General features: G+C 21.8%; 8 protein-coding genes across 8 annotated transcripts; 4 read left to right on the top strand and 4 right to left on the bottom strand.

The window, feature by feature from the left end:
• Positions 1 to 817: 817 nt before the first annotated feature.
• Positions 818 to 2,065, top strand: PY17X_1029300 (ribosomal RNA small subunit methyltransferase A1, putative; the record flags this gene model as incomplete). The annotated part of the gene is made up of 1 exon (XM_722644.2): positions 818 to 2,065. The coding sequence occupies one exon, from the start codon at positions 818 to 820 to the stop codon at positions 2,063 to 2,065; it is 1,248 nt and encodes a 415-aa protein (XP_727737.2).
• A 483-nt stretch (positions 2,066 to 2,548) lies between these two features.
• PY17X_1029200 (zinc finger protein, putative) lies at positions 2,549 to 3,289 on the bottom strand (the record flags this gene model as incomplete). Its single annotated transcript, XM_722643.1, has 2 exons — positions 2,549 to 2,765; positions 3,084 to 3,289. 2 exons carry the CDS (start codon positions 3,287 to 3,289, stop codon positions 2,549 to 2,551), a joined length of 423 nt encoding a protein of 140 aa, XP_727736.1.
• Positions 3,290 to 4,093: 804 nt separating this feature from the next.
• On the top strand, positions 4,094 to 5,173 carry PY17X_1029100 (conserved Plasmodium protein, unknown function; the record flags this gene model as incomplete). Its single annotated transcript, XM_722642.1, has 4 exons — positions 4,094 to 4,337; positions 4,467 to 4,620; positions 4,766 to 4,958; positions 5,096 to 5,173. The coding sequence occupies 4 exons, from the start codon at positions 4,094 to 4,096 to the stop codon at positions 5,171 to 5,173; spliced, it is 669 nt and encodes a 222-aa protein (XP_727735.1).
• A 908-nt stretch (positions 5,174 to 6,081) lies between these two features.
• PY17X_1029000 (protein SEY1, putative) lies at positions 6,082 to 8,829 on the bottom strand (the record flags this gene model as incomplete). The annotated part of the gene is made up of 1 exon (XM_722641.2): positions 6,082 to 8,829. The coding sequence occupies one exon, from the start codon at positions 8,827 to 8,829 to the stop codon at positions 6,082 to 6,084; it is 2,748 nt and encodes a 915-aa protein (XP_727734.2).
• A 2,383-nt stretch (positions 8,830 to 11,212) lies between these two features.
• On the bottom strand, positions 11,213 to 16,858 carry PY17X_1028900 (metacaspase-3, putative; the record flags this gene model as incomplete). Its single annotated transcript, XM_719959.2, has 1 exon — positions 11,213 to 16,858. The coding sequence occupies one exon, from the start codon at positions 16,856 to 16,858 to the stop codon at positions 11,213 to 11,215; it is 5,646 nt and encodes a 1,881-aa protein (XP_725052.2).
• A 2,105-nt stretch (positions 16,859 to 18,963) lies between these two features.
• Positions 18,964 to 20,263, top strand: PY17X_1028800 (N-acyl-phosphatidylethanolamine-hydrolyzing phospholipase D, putative; the record flags this gene model as incomplete). The annotated part of the gene is made up of 2 exons (XM_722196.1): positions 18,964 to 19,962; positions 20,081 to 20,263. The coding sequence occupies 2 exons, from the start codon at positions 18,964 to 18,966 to the stop codon at positions 20,261 to 20,263; spliced, it is 1,182 nt and encodes a 393-aa protein (XP_727289.1).
• A 132-nt stretch (positions 20,264 to 20,395) lies between these two features.
• PY17X_1028700 (conserved protein, unknown function) lies at positions 20,396 to 24,349 on the bottom strand (the record flags this gene model as incomplete). The annotated part of the gene is made up of 15 exons (XM_022956299.1): positions 20,396 to 20,506; positions 20,634 to 20,756; positions 20,903 to 21,010; positions 21,096 to 21,266; positions 21,350 to 21,501; positions 21,672 to 21,727; positions 21,881 to 21,957; positions 22,054 to 22,165; positions 22,298 to 22,411; positions 22,506 to 22,642; positions 22,875 to 22,963; positions 23,072 to 23,325; positions 23,592 to 23,835; positions 24,005 to 24,118; positions 24,259 to 24,349. The coding sequence occupies 15 exons, from the start codon at positions 24,347 to 24,349 to the stop codon at positions 20,396 to 20,398; spliced, it is 1,953 nt and encodes a 650-aa protein (XP_022813359.1).
• Positions 24,350 to 26,103: 1,754 nt separating this feature from the next.
• Positions 26,104 to 27,516, top strand: PY17X_1028600 (NADP-specific glutamate dehydrogenase, putative; the record flags this gene model as incomplete). The annotated part of the gene is made up of 1 exon (XM_719434.2): positions 26,104 to 27,516. One exon carries the CDS (start codon positions 26,104 to 26,106, stop codon positions 27,514 to 27,516), a length of 1,413 nt encoding a protein of 470 aa, XP_724527.2.
• Between the last annotated feature and the right edge of the window lie 426 nt (positions 27,517 to 27,942).

Below are 27,942 nucleotides of genomic sequence, written 5' to 3'. Positions count from 1 at the left end.
TATGTTTATTTTTATAAACAAAACAAAAAAAAAAAATTTAATATAACTATTGTTAAAGTGAAAATAAATACCCCTTAAAAACGAAACATAACTGAAAAAAAAAAAAAAAAAAAAAAAAAAAAAAAAAAATTCCAACAAATTTTTGGAGTTAAACTGAGTTTAATATGTCCAACTCAAAACATGCATATTTCCATACGTCATAAAAAATATATACGGTAAATAATTCACAAAACAAAATCGGTTAAATAATTACAAAATAAAATCGGTTAAATAATTCACAAAATAAAATAGGTTAAATAATCATATAAATGGGTTAAATGGGTTAAATAGGTTAAATAATTTATGTAAAATATATAGACTAAAAAAAAACAGATTAAATTGTGAATATGCATAAAAAAAAAAAAAAAATATATATATAAGTAAAATACACGCGACATTAAAAGTAGAAAAAAAATACTTGCTTTTCAAAAAAAATACTTGCTTTTCAAAAAAAATACTTCTATTTCAAAAAAATGAAATTGGGATACCAGAATATTATAATGATCAAACAAAAAATAATCGAATGAAACAAATAAAAATAATCGAATAAAATAAATAAAAGTAATCGAATAAATATCAAAATTAAAAAACTCGAATATGCAAATGCATATGTAAATGCATATACATATGTATACATAGCAGAACAAAATATTATAAACGAAACATTAAACATAATACAGCAAAATAGCGATTTGAATAAATATAAACGCTTTTTCTTATTCCAGCCTCTTTAGTCAAATGTTAAATTGATACATGTACTTCTATACATTCAGATGATATGTTATATAAATATTCATTATTTAATAATTTCTCCAAATTTTTAACAAAAAATAACATAATAATGGCAATTAAACAAAATAAGGGATATCATAATACCGCTAATAAAAATATAATAAATGATGGAATCAATAAAAAAGGAAACCAAAGAAATATATCTACATCCAAAGTAAATAATGGAAATAGGATGAATATGATATTATATAAAAAACATGGTCAACATCTATTAAAAAATCCAGGTATATTAGATAAAATAATAATGGCAGCAAAAATAAAAAGCTCAGATATTGTATTAGAAATTGGATGTGGTACTGGAAATTTAACTATCAAATTACTTCCATTAGCAAAAAAAGTAATAACAATAGATATAGATGCAAGAATGATTAGTGAGGTTAAAAAAAGATGCCTATATGAAGGATATAATAATTTAGAAGTATATGAAGGAGATGCGATTAAAACAATTTTCCCAAAATTTGATGTCTGTACTGCTAATATACCATATAAAATATCAAGCCCTCTTATATTTAAATTAATAGCTCATAGACCTTTATTTAAATGTGCAGTTTTAATGTTTCAAAAAGAATTTGCAGAAAGGATGTTAGCAAATGTTGGTGATAGTAATTATAGTAGACTAACTGTTAATGTAAAACTCTTTTGTAGAGTTATAAAAGTTTGTAATGTAGATAGAAGTAGTTTTAATCCACCTCCAAAAGTTGATAGTATTGTTTTAAAACTTATTCCAAAAGAAAATAATTCTATGATAAATTTTGATGAATGGGATAATTTATTAAGAATTTGTTTTAGTAGAAAAAGAAAAACCCTTCATGCTATTTTTAAAAGAAATGCAGTCTTAAATATGTTAGAACATAATTATAAAAATTATTGTACATTTAATAAAATTGTCCCAATTAATTATAGTTTTAAAACATTTTGTCTCGACACTTTAAAAGATTTAGAAATGGAAGAACAAAGAAGTATTAATTTAGATGAAAATGATTTTTTAAAACTATTACTAGAGTTCAATAAAAAAGGTATCCGTTTTTTTAACATAGCCAATACTAAGGGAGTCGATTCGGCAAATGTATTTTTAGATGATGAGGATGATGAAGAAGGTAAACAGGATAATCACCTGAACGGTCAGAAAAAAAAGCGAAAAAAAAACAAAAATAAAAAAATGAATGAGAATGAAAATGAAAGCGAAAATGAAAATTCTAGTGATGATGAGGAAAGTGACTCTAGCGCCAATTGAAAAACCAAGCAGTTTCGAAAATGAATATCACATAGAAATGATATATATATGTGCATATTCACACAATTTTATAAAATTCTCATAAATTATTTGCACACTTTTTTAATTAAAAATATGCGTCTTTATTGCATGCGTTAATTTTTTTTTTTTATAAATCATAAAAATTTGTATAGAATTTATTTCTTTGTATTTGTATATTTTATTTTTTTAAACTATTTTTTTGTCAATTGTTAAATGATAATAAAACAACAAAAATATTTTAAAATATGTTAAACATTTGTGAAAAATGTGTAATTTGAACATGTAACATATAATGATTATTATTGGTATATTGCGCCAATATTCAAAAAAATTATTCAAAAAAATTATTCAAAAAAATATAAAAATAACAAAAAAAAATCGAAAAAATAATATCATAAATTATGAAAACAATTTTTATCATCTTTTTTACATACTAATATAATTTTTGTCTTTTTCCTAATTTTACCAAATATCGAACATCTTCGATTTACAACACGATGATTCGTCATGTATTTTTTTACAATTAAGAGAACAATAATACCGAATATATGAAACAGGTTTGTGTTCATAACATTTTAAGCATTTATATTTTCCTTCGAACCCACACACAACACAAAATTTTCTTTTTGTTAAGGAACTCATCCCCCCTCCAACTTTTGTCCAACAGTAGCTTTTAACTCTTTAAAAAATGAAAAAAAAAAAAAAATAAAATAAAAAAAATAAAATAAAATATATGCGATATGTAATATGCGAAAAGGAAGTAATAATTTGGGCATTCGTCTGATATTGTCGCAAGAAACAAACAAAAACTCACACAATTATGTCACGATTTTATCATATAATAATTATGCACAATTAAAAAGTCTCAATGAAATGGAAACATGTAATATACAACGGAAAAAAGGGGCATAATTTATATATAATACAAAAAGTGGGTGTATATATATATGTATGTATATGTATGTATGTATATATTCCCCCTTTCCTTTTATCTTACTTTGAAGCATCAGCCTCATCTTGTGCTAAAATTAAATTTATGTCAACTTTTTCCCTTTGTTTAAATTTATATGATACTGATAAGTTTTTATTTAAATGGGCATTCGTATTCGTTATTTCAATATCTTCATCTTCGCTATCAGATACCTTTTTTCTTCTTCGTTTTTTTATATTTTTATTATTTTTATCAAGCCGTTTTCTTCCCATTAAAAAAATTAAACAAGTAGCTTTTATACGGCATTTAAAGAGGTTAGGTTTTACAAAAGTAAAAATGAGCAAAGAAATGGCAAGGAATAGCAAAGAATGTCACAAAATCGTAAAGAAATAATGAAAATGAGAAAGAAAAAAATAAAAATAATAATAATAAAAGGTAATAAATAAATAAAGTTTAACAAAAACTAAAAAAGGAGGGCATAAATAAAACCATTCAATTTTTTAGCATTATTTTTATATATTTTTTTCCCAATATTTTTAATAAAATTAAGAAAAAAAATATATAATTATATATAATGGAATTATTATTAAAATTATATTCTTATTTTAATTTATTATTATCTTAATTTGTTCGTATTTTAATTTATTATTATTTTAATTTATTATTATTTTAATTTATTATTATTTTAATTTATTATTTTTTTTTCGTTTTTTTTTGAGGTAAAATAATATTTTGTGTCTTCTTTTTTATTCCAAATATTCGCCATTATATATACTATACTTTTTTTACTATACGTCTTTCTTTGTTTATTTTCCACTTATATAATTTATATTGAAAATAATAAAAAATTATTTTTTTCATAAATAATATCCAATAAAATATGTTTTGTGTAATTAGCTAAAATATGATATAACGGGATGAATAAAGTTAAGGTGTAGGAAAAATAAGCAAAAAAAAGAAAAATAAAAAGCAAAAAAAAGAAAAATAAAAAGCAAAAATAAGCAAAAAATAAGCAAAAAAAAAGCAAAAAATAAGCAAAAAATAAGCAAAATAAAAGCATAAAATAAAAGCATAAAATGGGTTTTCAAAAACTATCAGTATTTTTTTTTATTCTTTCCTACTCAATTTTTTGCCACTTAGTTTGGAATGGGTGTTATAATATTCATTCCTGCTCTGAAACGGAAGTACATAATTCGCTATACAATACTAATAAAAAAATACAATCTATAAAATTAGGATTACAAAATAATATTAAATTGAGCCGAAGGAAAACTAGGGGTTCAAAAACCGCCCCTTGTCCTATCCTTCCAAAACCTATAAGTATGTTTTAAAAAAATATATAATAATTCTACAAAATTATAAAACAATAAAAAGGTATATAGTGATAAATATTAAAAATTAATTATAATCTTTTTTTTTTTTTTTTTTTTTTATATTATACAATTTCAGAATCGATATTCCATTTTAATTGGTTCAGAAAATCTCCTGATTTATTCCCCATAAGTATACAGTTATATTCCATGTTTGATGAAAAAAATAATACCTTAGGATTTATTCTTCTGTCTTCAGCTATTTTTACTATAATAGAATGGATGTATATAATGTAAGTTAAACAAGATTTTTAAATAAATCGTATTAAGCTATATGTTTGAAAATGTGCACATGTACCATACACCATACACCATACACCATATACATTTTCATACATGCTCTCATACATATTGCTGTTACTTGTTTGCTTTGTTTAGCTACCTACTAAGTAGGCTATTATGGGATGGAATAGTAAAACCCGTATTTAAAATAATATACTTAATAATATTTATATGTGTATTGATGAAAATATCGGTTATGCTTTTGCCATATACAAAATCTTATATGTCTCAAGATAATTACCAATATATATCTTCTATGGTTTTTAGTTTTTATAATATAACTCGTAAGGTAATTATAAAAAAAAAAAACAAAATAAATATTTGATTATAATAATGCACATTTATTTATTCCTACTTTTCGTTATTTCTTAATAAGCTATTTATATTTCTATATTTTTTATATATCTTATTTTACACTATTTTTAGTTATATAAAGATTTTGGAATATTAATAAATAATGCTATAAAAGATGATGTAGGACAATGTATATATAATAGAGAATAAATTGAAAAAAAAAAAAAAAAATTTAACATATCCATTCTCAAAAAATTAGTAAAATGTTATTTATAATATATCAAAAAAAAATTACAAAAATGTGTGATACTTGAATTTTTAAGAGTTTTAATTAAACAAATTTGGCTAATATTTTTTTTAGTTTTTTTTTAGTTTTTTTTGTAATATATTTTGTTTGCAAATATAACAACTTTTTAAACTATTTTTTAAGCATTTTTTCATAAAAAAAAAAAACATAGACAATGATAATAAAGCATAACATAAATCGAATTTGACCAAGGCTACTAGCCTTATGCAATTTTTTGAACAAATTGCGAAGCCCTATTTCGCGAAAAATAGAATAAGGCAATAATTTGCCCTAAAATTGGCCCTAAAATTTGCCTTAAATTTGCCTTAAATTTACCTTAAATTGGCGCATTTAAAGTGCGTTATACTTTCCAGTTAATTTTTTTAGCACACAATTGTCTATGGTTCAAAATATATATATGTGGATAAAATAGGTTAAGTAAAATAATATGGGTAAGTACAAGTTTAATAAGTTCCTTTATTTTTTTTTTATCATTATATGGTATACAACAAAAATTTTTAACAAAAAAAAGGCATAAAAAATATATAAAAAAACTGTTAAACTTGAACATGGAGAAAAAAGGGAAATGTAGACAATATATAAAATGACGAACAAATGAAAAAAATATATATACATATATGTAAGCATATGTAAGCATATGTAGGCATATATATACATATCATGTGTTAAAAAATTAAAGGCTTTAAAATCATAAGTGGGCACATTCATAATTGTGTGCAATAAATATGCACAAAACAGCTAAAAAATACGGGATTTAAAAAAAAAAAAAAAAAAAAATAGGAATAAATACTATATCGTAGTATAATATAATTTATTCAACTTTCTCAGGTTTGGTTGTTTGATTTCCAATTGTTTGTAAGTGCTTATAAAAATTATATGAATTTTTAATTGTCATGAAAATTATTTTATTTATATATGAAAGAACTTGAGCATTTCCAGTATAAAGACATGAAATAACAATTATTATAAAACCAATAATCATTGGAAGAATAATATTTAATCTAAAAAATAAACGGGTAAACATTAATATTTCATTCCATCCTAAAATTAATAAAATAACCCAAAATGCAAATGGAACATTTTTTAAGCTCATTTGACCTCCAGTTTCTTGTATATATTGAGCATCTCTACAAATTTCTTGTATTCTTTTTTTAGCTTTACTTTTTCCCTTTTCAATTATATCATTATTTATAAAATTGTTAGGTAAATAATTATCTATTTTATCTATTTTAATATTTTTTTGAAGAATATCAATAATTGAAAAAGCATAATCTTTTGAAACTCTAAAAATATTTTTTAATTCAATTACAGATACATTTCTCCATTGTCTTGGCTGTTCAATTTCATCATAATTAAAAACTGATTCAAATCTGCTAATAATTATATTACCTATATTATTTGATATTTCATCTAATTTTATTTTTAATGCATCTATAATTATTTCTATATAAAAATTTTTTAATTCTGAAATAAGTTTTGTATTATTCATTTCTTTTTTTAAATCATTATTTATGGTACTAATATATTTTTCTTTTTTATTTTTTTTTGTTATTATTTCAAATTTTTTACTATTAAATAAACTTTCCATATCATTTTTATTTTGATCTATTCCAGTATCCATTTCATCATCATTTTTTTTATCTTCATCATCTGAGAAATCAGTTATTATTTGCTCATTTTGAAAATATGATAATCCATAATCACAATTGGTATTCAATCTTGCATATATATTATCTCCATTATTTAGATAGGTTGTATTTATTCCTGTTTTTAAATTTATAAAACATTTTGATAAATTTGTATAAATATGATCTTCTAATTTATTTACTATTTTTAATATATAATCCCAATAATCTTTTGAGCATTTAACTGTTATTAACATATTATCAACATTTTTTAGTTCTTCTTTAATGGTAGATTTAATTTTTTCTATCAAAATATTACATTGCACACTTCTAATTCGATTTGTATCTTTATATATAGATGTAGCTAATATTGTTAATGAATTTTTATAGTTAAAATCATGATTCCTTTTTTCTTGATTATCTTTAGATTCATTATTAGATATATTTGGTTCTATAATTTCTAAACTACATTTTTTGTATTGATCAAAAAAATTGGTTATTGTAGTATATTCTAACATATCTGCATTATATAAAAAGTTGGACCATAAATTTATACATTTAATTTGAGTTCCTTTTTTATTATTTTCTTCTGTATTTTCAATATTTAATAAATTTTCATCTTGTTCTGTTACATCTACATTTTTATCATTAATAAATAAAAAATAACTTTTATCAGCTGTACATATACTATACATACTATTTAATTCTTTTGAAAATTTAGAAGATAAAATTCTTTGTGTAAAATTTAGATTATTATCAACAATAGTTTGTAATTGTATAAATAGATTTTCCAATAATTCTTCTAAAGTTTTTAGACATATACTTTTTTGATATCTAGATGCATCTGTTAAATATTCATTTAAACATTTTTCAATAATATCTTTTTCTGCCCAAGTTTTAAAATCTTCAATATATTTATTTTTAGAATCTATCATTTTTTCTTTAATCATATTACTTATATTATTTAATACATTATTTTTTATTTCCTGACATCTAAAAGTTGCAAGCATTTCTTGTTGAGATGGTATATCTAATTGTGATTGTTTTATTATGGTATTCCATATATTGTTACAATATTGAGCAAAACCATCAGCTGGTATATTTCGAGAATAATTTATTGGTCTTAATTCGTATATCCATTTATGCCTTAAACGTTTTATATCTTTTAAAAATTCATCTTTTTTAATAATTCCATGAGATAATCCAACAACCTCAATAATAAAATAATCATTAATATTTGCATTTTTTGAAGATTCTGGTTTTTTTAATTCACCCCATATTTTATTTACATATTCTTCTACAATTTTTTCTCTAATTACATCTAAAGGAGCAAATTCTTCGAACCAATCTCTTACAGTAAACAATAAAATTGTTTTAGGACAATTTATATTTTGGTGAAATAATTCAAGATGTACTTCCATAACTGTTTTTAATAATCCATAATTAGATGCAGTAAAATTACCTAAAGAATGATACCATAAATTAACAATCACACAATCTGCTAATGCAAGTGAAAACAAAGCAGATCGATGTTCAAAAGTTAATCTATTTTCTCCTCTTTCTTTAGAATCATTACCTTCTACATCTAAAATTAGAGTTGGATTTATCACATGTTTATTATTACTTTTATTTTTGGGTTCTACATCAGATCCATCATGTGATGCATCTGCTAATTCTTCTTCAAACTTATCATAACTTAACCATAACCCTTGAGTAGTTTGACTATGTCCCAATTTTGTATTCATTACATCAAATGATGTTTTAAATAAATTATTTAATAGTGTACTTTTACCACTACTTTGACTTCCTAATATTGCTATTACATTATAATTAAATCCCAATTTTGATAATTTATTATTGCTCATCCATTCTTTTAAATTGTCTATGATATGCCCATCATAGTCAATTATCTGAGTCTTGTTCACATTCGTCATTTTAGAAAGTGGTATAAATTTATCTATAATCTATAATCTATATATCTATATATCTATTTATCTATTATCTCCCTATTTACCTGCCTATTTCGTAACGTTTCAATAAGATACAACCCTACTTTTGTTATTGTTCACAAGGGTGAATGTATACAAATAACGATTGAATAGCGATTAAATATTTATACTAAAAAAATTCATTTATTTATATAAAACAACGGAACGTTAATTCTATAGTGACCATATGAATAAATCTTAATCCACGAATTCTTTACAAAAGATATTTCCCAAAAGTTAGATATATATCAATTAATAATATATAAAATTAATACATAAAATTAATACATAAAATTAATATATAAAATTAATATATATATCGATGCGACAAATACATGCATATATGTACAAACAATCTTACTATGTATATATTTTTTTTTTACATAATAAGGATATTAACATTTGTAATAAATAAGTTCCTAAATTAATCAATTTTATAAATACGGATAATTTTATATTAGTATTAATATAATTGTTTTATAGTGATAAATATTTCATATAAGCTGTTTTCTCAATCCCTTTCTACAAAAAAAATAAAATTCTAACATTAAATAATTAAATGAATAAACATGCACTGATATACATTACATATATAATAATATATTATTTTATACAATAATATTTTTTTCAATTCTTATATTTTTTATTAATATAGTTTACCTTTTATACATGTAGGATATGTGCATTGGTATATTCCTCGTGTACATATTGAGTATATTAAAAAAATATAAATTCAATACACAATTGTGTTATGTATATAGCTATTATTTGTGTTAATATAGCCACGCATTATACATGCATACATACATACATATATATATACATACATATACATACATATATATGGCCTTTTTTACAAACGCCAAAATATAGAGTACTATATCCCGAATATATGCCAAATCATGATTTTGGGGTTTATTCTATTTTTATATAAATAACGAAATGGTATTAAAATAATTCTTTATGTTTTCTTTAATAGTCCATAATTAAAACAGGAGGGAAATTAACAGTGCAGCATTAATACTTAACATTAATAATATATTACAGAATATACATTTTAATTATTAGTATTTTCAAAATAAAATTAATTTGAAAGCATTATGTTTGTGTTCCATTTGTTGATGTATCATATATGTATTCGGAAAGGGAAGCATAACATATAATTGTTAAAAAAATATAAATATATAAAAATATATAAAATTATATTAATATTCGTACTTTTTTTTAATATTGGATACATGGACTTGAAAATGGAGTAATTTTCACAATTAACAATTGCACATATACATACATTAGTATATTACACTTGGTATTTAATATGCTGATATAAACATTAGTGATAAAAATATATAATTACAAATTAAAAATCGAAGATTAAAATTTATTTATTTGTGTAGCATTATTACTTACATTTTATTATTTTTTTTTTGATAGTAGTTTTTCCCATAACCAATATAAATATCTTCATCAATTATTTATTACCTTTTTAATAATACATTAAAAAAAATAATAACAAAAATGTAAACTTGTTCATATAGGTTTTATTATTCTCATTTGACACTATATTTACTTTTGAATTTTAAAATATGTTTAGACAATTCATAAATATTAAATGATACTAAGTAACAAATTAATCTTGTTAACCTTTGTGTGTTACTTTTTTTTTTTTTTTTTTTTTTTTATTTATACTATTATATATATATATTATGCACACACTTATAATTACCTTAACAAGTCAGGTATAATGGTGTTATTTTAAAAAAGCATAAAAAATTAAAATGAAAAATAGCATATAGCTTTTATGATAATTTTTTTGAATGTCTCAATAATTTTCTTTTATAAAATATTATCTCAAATAAAATATTTATATCAAAAAGAATGAACAAATTAATGCGGAAAATCAATACTACATTAGTAGACTAAATAATCAGGTTGCAAAATTAAAAAAAAATTCATATACATACACAAAAATATGCTCCAACTTTTTACGCAACATATAAAAAGAGCATATTAAACAAAATAATCATGGATCAAATAATTTTTTTTTTTTTTTTTTTTTTTTTTTTTTTTGAAATTTATATATTTAAAAACTACAAATATTATTAATGTACCCTATATATGCATACATATATTTTTTTTTCCCGAAATTTTAAAGGGATAAGGGAACATAATAAAGGCTGAAAAATGTAGTATTGTGAACATCAATTAAGAAAAAAATAAATACCCTATAAAATAGATTAAAGTGAGCATAATAATGATTTTGATATATTTGAAAAAGGCTAGCCCATTTTATATACTTTATTTTATTTTGTCTTTTTTTTTTGTTTTCTTAATATTTTAGAGAACATGAATTTTTTATTTTATGATTAGTTTGAGTAAGATATTTTGACGATGTATTAACTAACGTAGAAGTAGCATATAATAATTTTCTATTTCTTAATGTTCTTTTATTAATTTCTTCCCATGCTTTATTAACATTTAAAAATGGTGACATATCTTCGTTCATATAAAAATATTTAAAATCTTGAAAATTTATATTTTTTGAATAATGAATAAAATAATTATTAATACTTGCATTTGCACCAGGGTGTATAGTAAATTCAGGTTTTTGATTTAATTTTTTTAATTTTTTATTTTTTATAATTTGAATTTTTTTTTGAACATGGCTTATTAAATTTTTTAATGTCATTGGAGCACATTGTTGGAATTCTGTTTCGAAAATATTATTATTTAATTCGTTTTTTTTAAATTCCATAATTGACTCAATTAAACAATAAGTAAAAACACCATGACAAACAAGTACATAATTATTATTACCATTAAATTTGTTACTGTTATATTCATTATCATTTTCTTCAAAATTATTAGAGATTTTATTTGTGGAACTATTTTCTTTTCCTTTTTCAATTTCAGAATCGTTATCTTCAATATTTTTATTATTTAAAGTAAAAAATTTTGTTAAAGAATTTATATTAAAACTAATGTTTGGTTCGTACATATTTTTCTTTACATTATTTAAATGACTACTATTGTCTAACATATGTTGTGAATCATTCTCAACATCTTCGTTATTTCCTTTCATGTTATTATCACCATTTTTATTTTCTATCGATTTGGAAAGTGTTTTTTTTTTTTTTTTTTGAGCTATCCTTGCAAACTCAAAAATAGGAAATAAACCCTCAATGGAAATTTGTTCCCAAGTAGCTGCACATAAACAATATGCTTTTGTAGGAAGTGGGAAAGAAGAAATTGATTGTAACAAAGGATCTATCATAGCAGATGTAGAATCCACTTCTATTAATTTAGAATATCTAGATTTACACATATATTTTTTCATAGAATTATTATCAAGTATTGTTATATCATATATTGCTTTGTAAACTTTATTAGTAGGATTAGTAATTGGCCATATTCCTTTTTGTTTACAACCTTTTATATATGATGAATTTTCTGTCCCAGCTGGATCTAATATTGTTTGCCCACCTGATGTATCTAGAATTATAGTCATTTGAGCAGTTGAATTTATACTTAATAATAAATCTTTTAATTGAATAGTAGTTAATATATTATCTTCTTCATTTTTATTAACAGGGTCAGAACAAAGAAAAGCTTCATCATATCCTTCTCCTTCCCATCCACTCATATTATCAACTTGAATACTTTTTCCTGCATAATAAAAAACATAAGAACCATTTGGAACTGAATCTCTAACTAGCCAATTTACTGCTTTCAAAATATTTATTCTTGTAGGCCATAAACTGAAATCAATATTTTTAGATGACAAATCCACATTTTTAATATCAACATCTACACATGAATTATTATTTTCATAATCATTACTCACTTCTTTATTATCATATATATTTTTTTTATTAAACAAATTAAATAAATATTTTTTTTCCTTTTTTTCCTCATTATAAGTATAATTATTTTTTTCATTTATATATTTTGTTCGATTCATATCAAAATCATCATAAATATATGCATTAGATGGAAAACTATCAATAAGCAGCAAAATATTTTCTGGTAAAAAATTAAAATATTTAACTAGTGCTCTACTAAAAACATATGCATCATTTGCTGATCCATGAAGTTGATTTATTGAATCTTTTTCTCCCATATAATTACATCCAATAACTACAGCTTTTTTAACAACATCTATAGATTCTATTTCACATCTAGAATAAAATTTATGTAAATCGATAGTATTATTCATGATTTTATTTTTTCTTTCATGATTCATACTAATTATATCATTGCCTTTTGGAACTAATTTTATATTTTTTGTAATTGATTTAACATTTTTTAAACTTTGTTTTCTATATGAAGTTGTTCGATAATAATTTTTTAAACTATTGACATGTGTATTTTTCAAATAATTATATATATCACTATTATTAATTGATTTACAAATTGATAATTTTTTTTTTACTAAAATATTATCATCACATTTTACTTTATTATATAATACCATATTTGATAGTATATTCTTATTACCTTCTCTGTCTTTTATTGAATTTGTGATATTTTGAGGTGTTTTATTATAAAAGCCACTAAATTTGAGCATTTTATTTTTATCTTTTATATTGTCATAAGATATACAACTTGTTTTAGGAATTATATTTTTTTGCAGCATTTCATAATTTGTACAATTATTTAATGTTGTATTATTTCGCAATTTTGTAATTGATTGATGATTATTTAAAATATTATTTTTATGTAATAATAAATTTGGAAATCCTAAAGTAACCTTATTTTCATTTGATAAAATGGAAACATTTTCTTTATTTATATTAGACACACTTACAATACTTTTGCTACTATAAAGCGATTTTACATTTCCTTTGTTATTATTATAAGCAGAAAAAGATAAAGTCGAGAAACCCGTTTTTACTGCTTTTTCTAGCTTAACTATAGGAATAACATCTGAATTTTTTTTTGAAACTTTATTTTTCAATACTGAAATATCTTCTGTATTTAATTTCATTAAATTGTGAATTTTATAATTTTGAAATGGGGCATTATTATTATTTACTTCACTTTTTTTCATATAATTATTTTCATTATTTTCATTATTTTCTTTGGTTATATTTTGAAAAAATGTATTACTAAAAATTAGTTTCTCTTTATTTATTTCGTCAAACTTATTTTGATATATATTGTTATTATTCCTGTTTCCATTGTTTAAATATTTGTTCGTATAGTTTGTTGAACTATCATTGTTTGGCATGAAACATTTTATTTTATTGCAATCGTTTTTCATTTTATTGCAATCGTTTTCCATTCCGTTGAAACCGCTTTCCATTTCGGCCTTAATATAATCATTATTATTCTCTTCAATTTTTTCGTTTTCTTCATTTTCAACATCACTCAAAGATAAGTAGGAAGGAATAGTAGACCCAACAGTATTATAACATGTTTTATATTCATTATAATAATTTGTTGTTTTTTTTATTTTGTGATTTTTATTTAGACATATTTTATATTTTAAATCATTTATCTTATTTGTATCATTTTTTTCTATTTTTTTTTCTATTTTTTTTTCTACTTTTTTTTCTCTTAAATTAATAACTTCATTTTGTGAATTCAAAATATTCTTTATTCCATCAATTTGAAAACGTGGATTTGCTGAAATAACATTTTGTTTGTTATCTCCTTCTTTAAATAAACAATTTGAATAAATATTCGAAACATTAGATAATTTTATTTTATTACAATTTTCATTTATATTATCATATTGGTAATAAAATTCTGGACTAACATTATTCACCCTTTCTTTATTCTCATCATTATTATTAAATATGAAATTATAATTTTTACATTTTTTTTCATTTTTTGAACAAATCTCCATTTTAGTATCAGAATTAAACTCTTCAAGTTTAGACACATTTTTATTTTCATTTTGATTAAGTTCAGCTATTTCAGATAAAGGATATTCAAAAGGAATATCTTTTCCATTTTCAAATAAATTTCCATCAATTATTTTTCTAAATTCGTTTTTTTTTACAACATACACATTATTATTATAACCATTTATATAACATCTTAAATTGTTAAAACCTTGCTCACTATGTATTTCATCTTTTTTCCTCGCAATATAATCATCATAATTTTCTTCATCCCTAATATGATAATTAGTTTCTAATTTGTTTTTTATATTTCCTTCTATTATTCTATGAAAATTGTTATTTTTTTTTGGAAAAAGGTACATATTATCATCACTTAAATTTTTAGACTTCCCGCCCTCATATCTATTATCACTGCTATTACTATTACTATTATTATTATTACTATGATCGCGTTTATTATTATTATTATTACTATGATCGCGTTTATTACTATGGCCATGCTTATTAACACTATCAATTTCTATCTCACCATTTTTATTATGCACAAGATTATTTTTTAACTTAATTTGTGGAATAATGTCAGTGAAAATTCTATTACCTCTATGTCTATTACAATCCAAATATGCCAACTGACCATTTTCAATATTATTATTGTATATATTTTTATTTTTTATTTCTTTATTTAAAACTTTTATTTTGTTACATTCATTATTAGATGTATTATATTCTAAAATTGAATTGTCACTTTTGCATTTAAATTCTTCAATTATATTATCTTTACATTCTTTCTTTATATCATTTTTTTCCATTTTTGACATAAAAAAAGGTACTGTTTTTACATTGTTTTTAGAAATGTTATTATGAAAATTTTTTACTTTTTGATTATTATTTGAAGATATGAAACGTATTGTATTATTTTTTTTTTCGAAAGCATCACTATTTATATTTCCTGCATTTTTGTCCTTCATATAGCTAGGATACTCTTTTTCAACATTATTATTATTGTTGTTGTTATTGTATATATTTTTATTTTTTTCTACATATATATCACTTTTTTTTTTTAAATAAATCATTGGCGAATTTGATATATTATCACATCTTTTTATGTTTTCCATTTCATAATCTTTTAGGAAATCAGGAAATATTATTTCCTCATTCTGGAAACTAGTGTATTTATTTTCATCTACATCACTTTTATTAAATAAATTATTTTTATCATTTATTTTATCATAAAAATTGTGTTTCCAAAAACTATTAGGAGTATTTTCAGTTTTGTTAATTTGCTTTAAGACATCAGGGGAATTGTTTTTTAATTCATTTCGATTGATATTACAATTTTCGTGTTTATTATTATATTGATAAAATATATCGCTATTTACTTTATTTTTATCATATTCATGTTTTTCATTTTGAAGAAATTTATTGTCATAAATATTTTTTATTTTGGTATCTGTCTTACCCATTTCGCTAGCTGTGTTCATACTTTTTTTATACTTTATTTGTTTGGAATTATTATTAATACCATATTTACAATTATCCAAATATATAGATAATAAATTGGTATTTCTTTTATTGTTTTTAAAATTTTTCATTAATTTTTCGATATTATTATTACCTTCATTTAATATATTATCATAATTCATTTTTTTTTTTTTTTTTTTGCTATCTTCATGGTAATATGTATTTATTTTGTTTATTTCGTTATTGTTTTTTTCTCGCATATTACTAAATAAATTAATGGGCGTAGTTTTATTTTTATTCAAATTTGTTATACTTTTGGAAAAATTAACTTTATTATCTTTACAGTTTTTTTTCATATATTCATCATTATTATAATCAGTAGAATATCCATTAATAGCTGTCTTATAAATATCATTATAAACGTTTATTTTTGGATATACTGATTTAGCAATATCAGGATAATTCTCATTTTTTCGATTTTTTTTTGTATTACTTATTATTTTATTTTTTTTTTTCATTGTTTCAATATTACATGTACAATTTTCACTTACCTCATGTTTGTCTAATTTTATGTTATTTTTTATTTCGTATAAATCAATAAAATTTCTTAATGGGAATATTTTTTTCTTTTCGTCTATACTATTTTTATAATCATAGTAAGCCATTTTTTCTTTACCTTTTTTTATTCTTATATCATTTACCAATTTATCTTGTGCGCTCGAGGAACGATACTTTTAAATTTAACGTTACTTTTAAATTTAACGTTACTTTAAATTTAACGATACTTATTTTTAACGCAACAACAAAAATACACACATATGTATAAGCATATATATCCTTACACATTATATATATATATATATATATATGCTTATACATATTATGCTTATGCATATTCACTAACGTGAAAAACATAAAGTTATATGAACAAGCCAAAAAAAAAAACATCAATGAATATATAAAACAATAAAAATTGTATGATATTAAAATAGCTATCACATTTTCTTGTACAAATATGTTAATTTATCCAAACAAATAAGTAAATGTTATACATAAGTATATTGTATTGAGTTAAATAGGAAATATATTTTTCGAACTTTAATGAAAATTTATTATTATTGTTTTTTTAAAAGGGTTTATATTATGATCATCCCTTATAAATATATATAACGAAGATTGAACTATATAATAATAAAAAAAAAAAAACAAATATATAAAGACCTGGAAATTCATTACTATAATTTTACATAATACACACATATATCACAATCATATAACATTACATATATATGTATAATACAAGAAATGTCATTGGGTGATGATAACTACTAGTTATTATTTTTTTTTTTTTTTTTTTTTCCTCATTTTCCTTACAATTAATAAGCTTAAATGCATTCAAGTGCGCATATAATAAATTAACAATTAGTATTCTTTCTCCTATTGGTTTTTTTTTTTCATTTTTTCAATTAAGCTTAAATATTTTTTTTTCTTTTTTTGCTTATGCACAAAATATATGCAATATGCATTATATATATGACAAAATTGTAAAATGGAGTAAAAAATAATAGAACCTTGCAAAAATGGTTCATAAAAGAGCCCTAAATATAAGGATGAAAAAAAAACCCAGAACAATTCATATTAAAAATTATTAAGAGTTCATTTTTTTTTTTTTTTAACTAGGATGTATACTTAGATAAGCACACATAATATCGTCATAATATCACACATAATATCGTCATAATATCGTCATAATATCACACATAATATCGTCATAATATCACACATAATATCGTCATAGTATCACACATAATATCATACATAAATGTGTAGGGTAAACTTGGAGTGTAATTTTTTTTTTGATATTTTTATTTAACACACCTGCTCATTATAAAGTTAAGAACTGTCTCACAGTTTTAACTATCTATATAGAAGTACACCCTTTTTCTATCATTTTTTTTAATTCAGATATTAATTATAACAATTTTTTTTTTTTTTTTTTTTTATACTATATATGATGTAATAGAAATAAGCAATTATCACATTTTTAAATCACTTTATTTATACATAATTTTTATCTATATATTTTATAATAAAAAAATTAATTAAATAGTTTGATATTCTTATAACATTCTACTAACTCAAAAGCAACATAAATTGTTAATTTTTAAATTTGCCTCATCATTAAAAATATGAACAGTGAGAATAAAAAATATTCATATAACTCCTGATATATAACAATAATATAAAATTGAAAAAAAAAAAAAAAATAAAAAATATAACATCTTCTGAAATAGATTCAAAATCGTAACAAAAAAGTGAATAGAGATAAGAACATAATATACAAAATTAAAATAAAAAAAAATTGTGATAAAATAAATACCAAAATAATAATAGAAAATAGTATAAAACACACGACTTGACTTAATTGTTTCAAATATTAATACATCACATGATTGAACAAATAAAATAGCAGTAACATGGGGAATGCACAAATAAAAATACACAAATAAAAAAACAAATTAAAAAACAAATTAAAAAATAAATTAAAAAATAAATTAAAAAATAAATTAAAATATGTAATGATAATACAAGTGTTATAATTATATCTACTTTTCCAGATAAAAGTATAGAGATACCCCAATTCTTCGGAATATACCCATAAATATATACACCCATAAATATATATACGCATAGATATATTATATATATATGCATAGATATATACATACACTACGTATGCATTTATACAAGTTTGAAAAGAAACGTCCAAATGAGCAAACTAATAAACAGCTTGTTGCCCTACTATGTCCATAAAAATATATTAACACCAAATCTGAGTTTCAAAAAGAAAGTTGATTTTTTTTTTTTTTATTTAGATCGATATATTTATTCACCAATATTTCATAAGTTATGTGGAAATAAAACCGAAAATGAAAAAAATAAATTAAAAAAAAAATTTGCAAAAAAATTGAAACAAAAATTTGGTATAAATTTTGGTATATATTCAAACGATAACTATTATGATAATAATACTACCAAATATGATGTAAATAAAAATGAAGAAGTAGAGGTCGCTGCTTTGTGGCCTAATCAAATATATCATGTTAACCCGTTAAATGTAAAAAAAGAAATAAAAGACAATAAATTTAATATTGTTTATATTGGGCATATGAGTATATTAGTACAAATACAAAACTTCAACATATTAATAGATCCTGTTTTATCAAACAAAATAGGTTTATATAATATTTTAGGTGTAAAAAGAATTATAAAACCAGGCTTACGTTTAGAAAACATTCCAAGCATCGATTTTATTTTATTAAGCAATAATAGATATGATACAATGGATTTTGAAACCTTAAGAAGAATTGTATTAAGAGATAATAGTATTATTATTGGGGGAATGAATATAAGACGTTATATGTTAAAAAGCAAATTTCCAGTTGTTTATCCATTAAATTGGTTTAATAAATTACAATTTGAAAATTTGGCTTTTTATTATTTACCTACAATAACAAATAGTCATAGATATATTTTTGATAAAAATGTATATCTTCCTGGCTCATTTTTTATACATGATAAATTACATAATACCTCAATTTTTTATAGTGGTCATTCTGCTTATTCAAATCATTTTAAACAAATTCAAAATTATATTAAAACTATTATAAAAAATGATCAAATTGATTTATCAATTTTACCTATTGGAATTTATAAGCCTCGTGAATTATATGCTCATTTTCACATGTCTCCCTCCGAAGCTTTGCAGGTAATTAGTTATCACGCACGCTTATTTTTAATCCATAAGAGATATTTAAACTTATTTTTTATTTTATTTTATTTTATTTTATTTTATTTTTTTTTTTTTTTTTTTTTTTTTTATCCAGACCCATTTAGATTTAAACAGTAAAATGTCTTTGTGTGTTGGAACGGATGTTTTTTGTTTAGGGGGTGAAAAATATAAAGAAGCAAATATTGAGCTAAGAAATTCGGTAAGTTATTATGAAAAGATGGAGAATAAAAAAGTTAATCTTATTACTTTGGAACCTGGCCAAAATATTATGCTATAATTGTAACAAATTTAGATAGAGAAATAAACAAATATATGTATACATGTTATATATGGTTACTGTATATAGGAGTAAAAAATAATTTTTAATTCATCATTTTTTCATCATTTTTTCATCCATTTTTACATCTATTTATTCATATGCAGTGGCCAAAGCTTTGAAACATAACTTTTTTCTCTTGCTATATTCTTTCTCTTTCTCAACTATATCTGTGTTCATCTTTTCTAATTTTTCATGGATCCTCTACAAAGTATGTACGTATATATGTATCCACATGTTCACATGCTTATTTATTTTGAAATATATACATGCATAGTGTATATGTATGTGCATGTGTATATGTATAGTATATGTATATACATGCTAATACCTGTATGAGCACTTGGCTCTTATCCATCACTTCGCTAGGATAAAAAATCGACTTGCCTTCTTCATATAATTTTTTTACATCATTTTTATTTAAGCTAATTTTTTTCATGTTTTCAATTAAAACCTATATTTGTTGGAAATATACATATGTGTATTTATCTAAATTATTTGATAATCTTATAATTGAATTATCATTTACACATTAAAAAATTAACTTAAAAGCATATGGGCTTACATATATAAATAATTTTTTTTGTTTTAAATTATTACGTTCATTTCTTTGGACAAAATTGCTATTTCTTTTTCGGTATTCAAAATTATATTTTTTTTTTTTTTTTCATATTTTTTTTGTAATTCATCTCGTCTGCACTTTTGTTTCTGCATTAAAAAAGGGGGTAACAAAAAAACATTAAAACTTAAAAATATTAAATAGTTCATTTATTTAATTATTTTGGTATACTACCTCTATCAATGACTTTATGTTTGTATCAATGTCATTAAGAGCATCTGAAAATTTTTTCTTAACATCCATTTTAAATTTTTCTCTTTTTTCTTTTTTACAAGAAATTATTTTTTCTATCATTATTTCTATGTCACTATCTCGATCCCCATCATTTTGATGTTTTTCATTAACCTTGAAAATAAAAAAAATATATCCAATTTATATATGCAAATATAATACATCTATATACATTTTTTTCTATTCTATATTTTTACCCGAGGTGTATTTAAATCAAATTTATAATCAGTTAGCATTCTTTCATGGTCTTGAATTTTTTTTAAAACATTCTTATTTTCATAGCTTTTAACATTTGATGGTTTGTCATGCTTAGATTTATAATTCCCTTCATTTTTTTTTCCTTTTTCCACTAGATGGGGGTATAATGTGAAAAAGATGAAAAAGTGAGGAAAACAGTTTTAACATCCATAACACCACAAATTATATAATGTTGTGGTTCTCATTTTAAATTATAAGAAGTGTACATATAATTAATATAACAAATTGATGCAAGAAAAATAAATATTATATATTTTTTACAACCTTCATGATCATAAGTTTCGATTTTTAGAATCCTGGTATTTTTTAAGACATCTCTAAAAAAATTTAGTAGAATAAAATAATATAAATTTTTGAAGGCATAAAAGATTATCATAATAATATAAAATATTAAGCATGATTTTTCGTCTTTTTAGACAATATAAGAATGTGGATATTTTGTCTGCATCTATTTATATATTTTTTTGAACCTTATATCATTATTATCGTCAATTGATGAATTGGACAAAACTTCTGATCTATCGAATCGCTTCTTTGCTTCTCTTTCCTTAATAAGAAAATAATTTTGTAAAAAAATGTTTTATATTGTTATCTTTGGGAATTAAGCATTCGGTTTATATATGCATTTATTTGTTTGTATTACTTCTGATTCGCTTTCATTTTTTTTATATTTTTTTTTATTGTTTTTATGTTTTTTCCATTCAAAAGTTTCTTTTTCATTTTTATTTTCTTCCGTTTTTAGTTTTAAAATGATACTATTAAAAAGGTGAAAATGGGGAAATATGTATTACATGTAAGCAGATATGGATCTCGATTTTTTCGATTTTTTTTTCGATATTTTTCTATTTTTCTATTTTTTCCATTTTTTTACTCCTCTATTTCTTTACTTATCTAAAACAGTGGATAATTCCTTTATTCCTTTTGATGTCTTTTTTATTTTCAAAGACAAGCTTAACTTATTAACAGTTTCATAATCAATGGAATTTTTGGCATCTTCCGACCTGAGCCATTATAAAAATAAGTTCAAAAAAATTTAAAGAAATAATGTTAATATGTATATGTGCTCACATTTTTGATAAATAAATCTAAAATTACCAAAGACAAAAAATATTTGTATGTTCAGCAATGGCTTTACAATCTAAGGTAAATGACTTTTTACTTTTTGAATGTATTGATGTTATATGATAATATGGGATTTCTATTTTGCATTTTTCATTTTCTTCTGTATTATCCTGATATTAACAAATATTATAAAATCATGTATAGAACTAAATTATTTCATTTTTCAAACTGATAAGTATATATGCACATATAAATTAAGCAACAAAGCTCTCCTATTTTCATCATTTCTAATTTCATCATTTCTAATTTCATCATTTCATCATTTCATCATTTTTTTTTTCAAAATTTTCAATATTTTTTTTTTCACATTTCATCATTTTTTTTCAAAATTTTCAATATTACATAATATAAAAATATGGAGCAATTCCCCAGGTAGCATAATATAAAATCTTTGTTCACAATAGATTTATTAGCACTTATGGAAAATGATCCTTCATTTTGTAAAATAAAAAAAAAAAAAAAAAAAAAAAAAAAAAAATATAATTATATTATACAACAAATGGCGAATAGTAAAATAAGGTAAGGGAAAGTATACTAACCATTTTCTATGATATTTTTCTTATCTATATAATTTTTTTCTTTGAGCCAACTTATACATTCTTCATCAAATTTTAAAATTTTAAAATCTTTTAGCTTTTCTAATGTTTCAATATTTATACCCAAACTTTTTATGTTAAATGTAGTCAAGTCTATTCTTCTAAAAGATCGCCATAACAATTCTGTATATGAAACCTTAAGTTCTAAATCACTTTCAATTTTTATATTTTCAAATATTTTCTTCACTAAATTTATTCTTTTTAATTGTTTCACAAATACATAACAAAGGGAAAAAGCAGTAAATAAAATTTTGCCAACAAGAATCATAAAAAGTGGTGGTGATTCATACGCTCAATTGTTCGCACCAATGCAAACACGGACGCGGACGCATACGTAGATATATGTAGAGATATGTAGATATATGTAGAGATACGTAGATATATATATAGATATATGTAGAGAGAGAGTATGCTCATTCACGCATGCTGGGTCGGAACACACACAACAAATGTTTCATCTTACAACTGATTTGTAAAGGCAGATTCTATCTTTCTCCGGGAAGCCGAGTTATTAAAATTTAAAAAGGAGCTTATTAGCGAACATAAATGTCTCCTTAGACAGTTGAAACCGAATAAATAAGCCAAGTTATTATTTTCATAATTTGAAAAAAATATTAATTTACTAAAAATAAATTCACAAAATTTTATGGATATATCTAATTCCACGTCTATGCTTTTCTTCTCTTCAATAGTATTTTCTAGCATAACTTTAGATGATCGAAAAAAAAAGAATTATGCATATTTTTGTATGTACTATGCAGATCTATATATACATAAAATACATGCAATAACAATATAAATAAATGTTCTTTTATTTAATCATAATAAAATGTAAAAATAAAAAAAATATATTATTATAAAACATATATACATTACTAATTTTGTCAACCACTTCCCATACTACAGATGATAAAAAACAGTCATTATATTTTTCAAAAAAATGGTCTAATATTTCTATTAAGGTATTTAAATGTTGTTTATTTACATTTCCTATAGTATAAAAATGTACAAAAGGGAATGTAACATATATATATATATATATACATTACGTATGTGTGCATACATGCTTATTCACCCTTGTTTATCATTTTCAATTTGTTAAAAATACAAACAAATGTTATATGCTTTACCTTCATTCTCACATAATGTTTTTAATTTTTTTGTTTTTAACAAAATTGTATCCTTGTTTAATTCGTTTATGTCATACAATTTGGAACACATTATTTATAGGAATTATAAAAGAACATATAAATTTATTATTTTTTATTTTTACAAAATAAATAATTAATATTTTAATATACGCGTTTTCTATGTATATATTTTTCGACATTTAACTGTAAAATCTACAACTATGCAATACAGTATTAATACCATTTTATTTTAAATCTTTTTTTTTTTTTTTTTTTTTTTTGAAAAAATTAATAACTATTCCGGATAAAGATTGAAAACGTAGAAAAAGGAACATTATAAATAAAGTTTAAATACCATAGGACAAAAAAAAAAAAAAAATAATATATCACTGAAAGACAAAAACGAAAAGTTTACTTTATTTTGTTGTAGTTACACTTATTTTATATTTTCGAGCAAAATAATTAAAATTATGGATAAGACAAAATATAAATTAATATACAACTACCCATTTCTTGTATTAGTATACCACAAAATTAACCATTAAATTAACCATTAAATTAACCATTAAATTAACCATTAAATTAACCATTAAATTAACCATTAAATTAACCATTAAATTAACCATTAAATTATAGTATAATAATGCTAAATAATTTTCCACACATTTTATTCTTTTGATATATTTTATAAAATTTTTTTTGAAAAGAATAAAAAAAAAAAAATTAAACATTATTATAAAAAAGTCGAAATACATTAATTTTTAATTTGGTTTTTATTCTATTAAATGAAATATTTTTATAACTAAATCGATCTCTACAAATAGTAGATTTTTTCGAATTAAAAAAAATTATATAAATTTGGTTTGTCCTCGAGTTGTTTGAAAAAACAACAAAAAAGAACAAAAAAAAAGAACAAAAAAAAAGCCATTGTGATTATGCATGTATTTCGATTAAATAATTGATCTTAATAAAGATAATATTAAAAATTAGAAAATATCATTATTAACAAATGAAAATAAATAAGTTAAAATTATTAATTTGGAATTCTTTTCTCGATTTTAATGCTCTATAATATGTGACTGAAATATCATATTTCGTGTTATTGTTAAAAAGTCCAAATATTCTTTTTTTTTGATAAAAAAAACATTCATAATTATTTTAAAGATTTTTTTTTTTATGATATTACATTTAAATAGAAAATAAAGCATGCAAAAGATATTTTTTTTTTATATTTCCAATATATATTATTTGTGCCCCCCTTTCTGTTTTTTATTTTCGAAAATTTAGGAAAATATTCCCTATAATTTTATAAAATTATAATAATTTAACGTGGCATTTTTTTAACTTCAACATATATAATTTATATATTTAATTCAAACACTGAGACGATAATATTTTATTTTATTTTATTATTATTTTTTTTTTTTTATTTTTTTATTTATTTTTTTATCTTTATATTTTATTTTTTTTTTCCTCCTATACACATAATATATTATGTTACCATATATATAATTTTATTTAAGGATTATATATTTATGAAAATACCAATACAACATTTTATTTAAGTAAATTCTTTTAAAATATAATTCTTTTAAAATATAAACCTTTTAAAATATAAACCTTTTAAAAGAATAATTTTTCAAATTCAAAAAAAAAAAAATAATAATCTTTAGAAAATAACAACAACAATTTTTGTAGATTTGACATATTTAATTAAATAATATTTATACAAACAAATAAATACTTATATAATTTGTTACATTGTAACATATTTTCATTATTATACTCATTTTATAATACATTTATTGATTATTTTTTCATATTTTTTTCCATTGTTTGAACAAAATGTCGCAATGCCGAGATAGTACCGGGCGCTTTTTATTAGTTGATAAAAAAGCACCAAATTACGAAAATCTAATTGATAAAGAAATGAATGAAATATATGAACGTGTCAAAAAAATAGATCCAAATCAAAATGAATTTTTACAAGCTTTTCATGAAATATTATATTCTTTAAAACCATTATTTATGGAGGATCCAAAATATTTACCAATTATAGAAATGTTATCAGAACCTGAACGATTAGTACAATTTCGAGTTTGCTGGATAGATGATAATGGAATACAAAGAAAAAATCGAGGGTTTAGGGTTCAATTTAATAGCACATTAGGAATATATAAAGGTGGGTTACGTTTTCATCCTTCTGTAAATTTGTCTATAGTCAAATTTTTAGGATTTGAACAAATTTTTAAAAATTCATTAACTGGATTATCAATGGGTGGTGCAAAAGGTGGTTCTGATTTTGACCCGAAAGGGAAATCAGATAATGAAATTATGAAATTTTGTCAAAGTTTTATGAATGAATTATACAGACATATAGGCCCACGTACAGATGTGCCTGCTGGAGATATTGGTGTTGGAGGTAGAGAAATCGGTTATTTATTTGGTCAATATAAAAAGATTGCAAATAGTTTTAATGGAACATTAACTGGAAAAAATGAAAAATGGGGAGGATCTATTTTAAGAACTGAAGCAACTGGTTATGGTTTAGTATATTTTGTTTTAGAAGTATTAAAATCATTAAATATCCAAATGGATAAACAAACAGCTATTGTTAGTGGTAGTGGAAATGTAGCTTTATATTGTGTTCAGAAATTATTACAATTAAATGTAAAGGTTCTTACAATGAGTGATAGTAATGGTTATATATATGAACCCAACGGATTTACAAATGATGATTTAAATTTTATTATTGAATTAAAAGAAGTACGTAAAGGTAGAATTGAAGAATATTTAAAACATTCTTCTACAGCTAAATATTTCCCAAATGAAAAACCATGGAATGTTAAATGTACCTTAGCATTCCCTTGTGCTACTCAAAATGAAATCGATTTAGACGATGCTAAATTGTTACATAAAAATGGATGTATATTAGTTGGTGAAGGTGCTAATATGCCATCAACAATAGAAGCTATTAATTATTTAAAAGAAAACAAAATTATTTTATGTCCATCTAAAGCAGCTAATGCTGGTGGTGTTGCTATTAGTGGTCTTGAAATGAGTCAAAATTTCCAATTTGCAAAATGGACCAAAGAAACTGTTGATGAAAAACTTAAAGAAATTATGAAAAATATATTTATATCATCCTCAGAATCTGCATTAAAATATGCAAATAATAAATACGATTTACAAGTAGGTGCTAACATTTCCGGATTCTTAAAGGTTGCAGATTCATATATACAACAAGGCTGTCTTTAAACAGTATTAATTTGTTAGAATCCATCGATATTTTCGAGGACACACTTTGTAATGATCTTAGCCATATAAGGCACTGTTTCAAAATATTAACCATGATAATTCTCCAAACCAATACCTATCAATGTGCATATAAATACATGTATATCCATTTTTACCATGTTTTTTTTATTTTATTAATTAACCATATACCTGATTAAATCTTGATATATTTATTATATGCATTTTAAAGAAATTGGTGTCTTGATAAAATATCTTTAACTCCGTCTCATTTGATAAAATATGAATAAACTTATTGTCTAATTAACAATTCGAGCTATATAAACCGTTTATCTATATAACAAAAGTTGTAAAAATTGGTAAAAATTAGTAAAAAATGGTAAAAACTGGTAAAAAATGGTAAAAATTAGTAAAAAATAGTAAAAATGG

This window comes from Plasmodium yoelii (genome assembly GCF_900002385.2).
Source record: "Plasmodium yoelii strain 17X genome assembly, chromosome: 10".
NCBI lineage: Eukaryota > Apicomplexa > Aconoidasida > Haemosporida > Plasmodiidae > Plasmodium > Plasmodium yoelii.
Note: the sequence above shows the minus strand (reverse complement) of the source record. Positions and strands in the feature narration are given on the sequence as shown.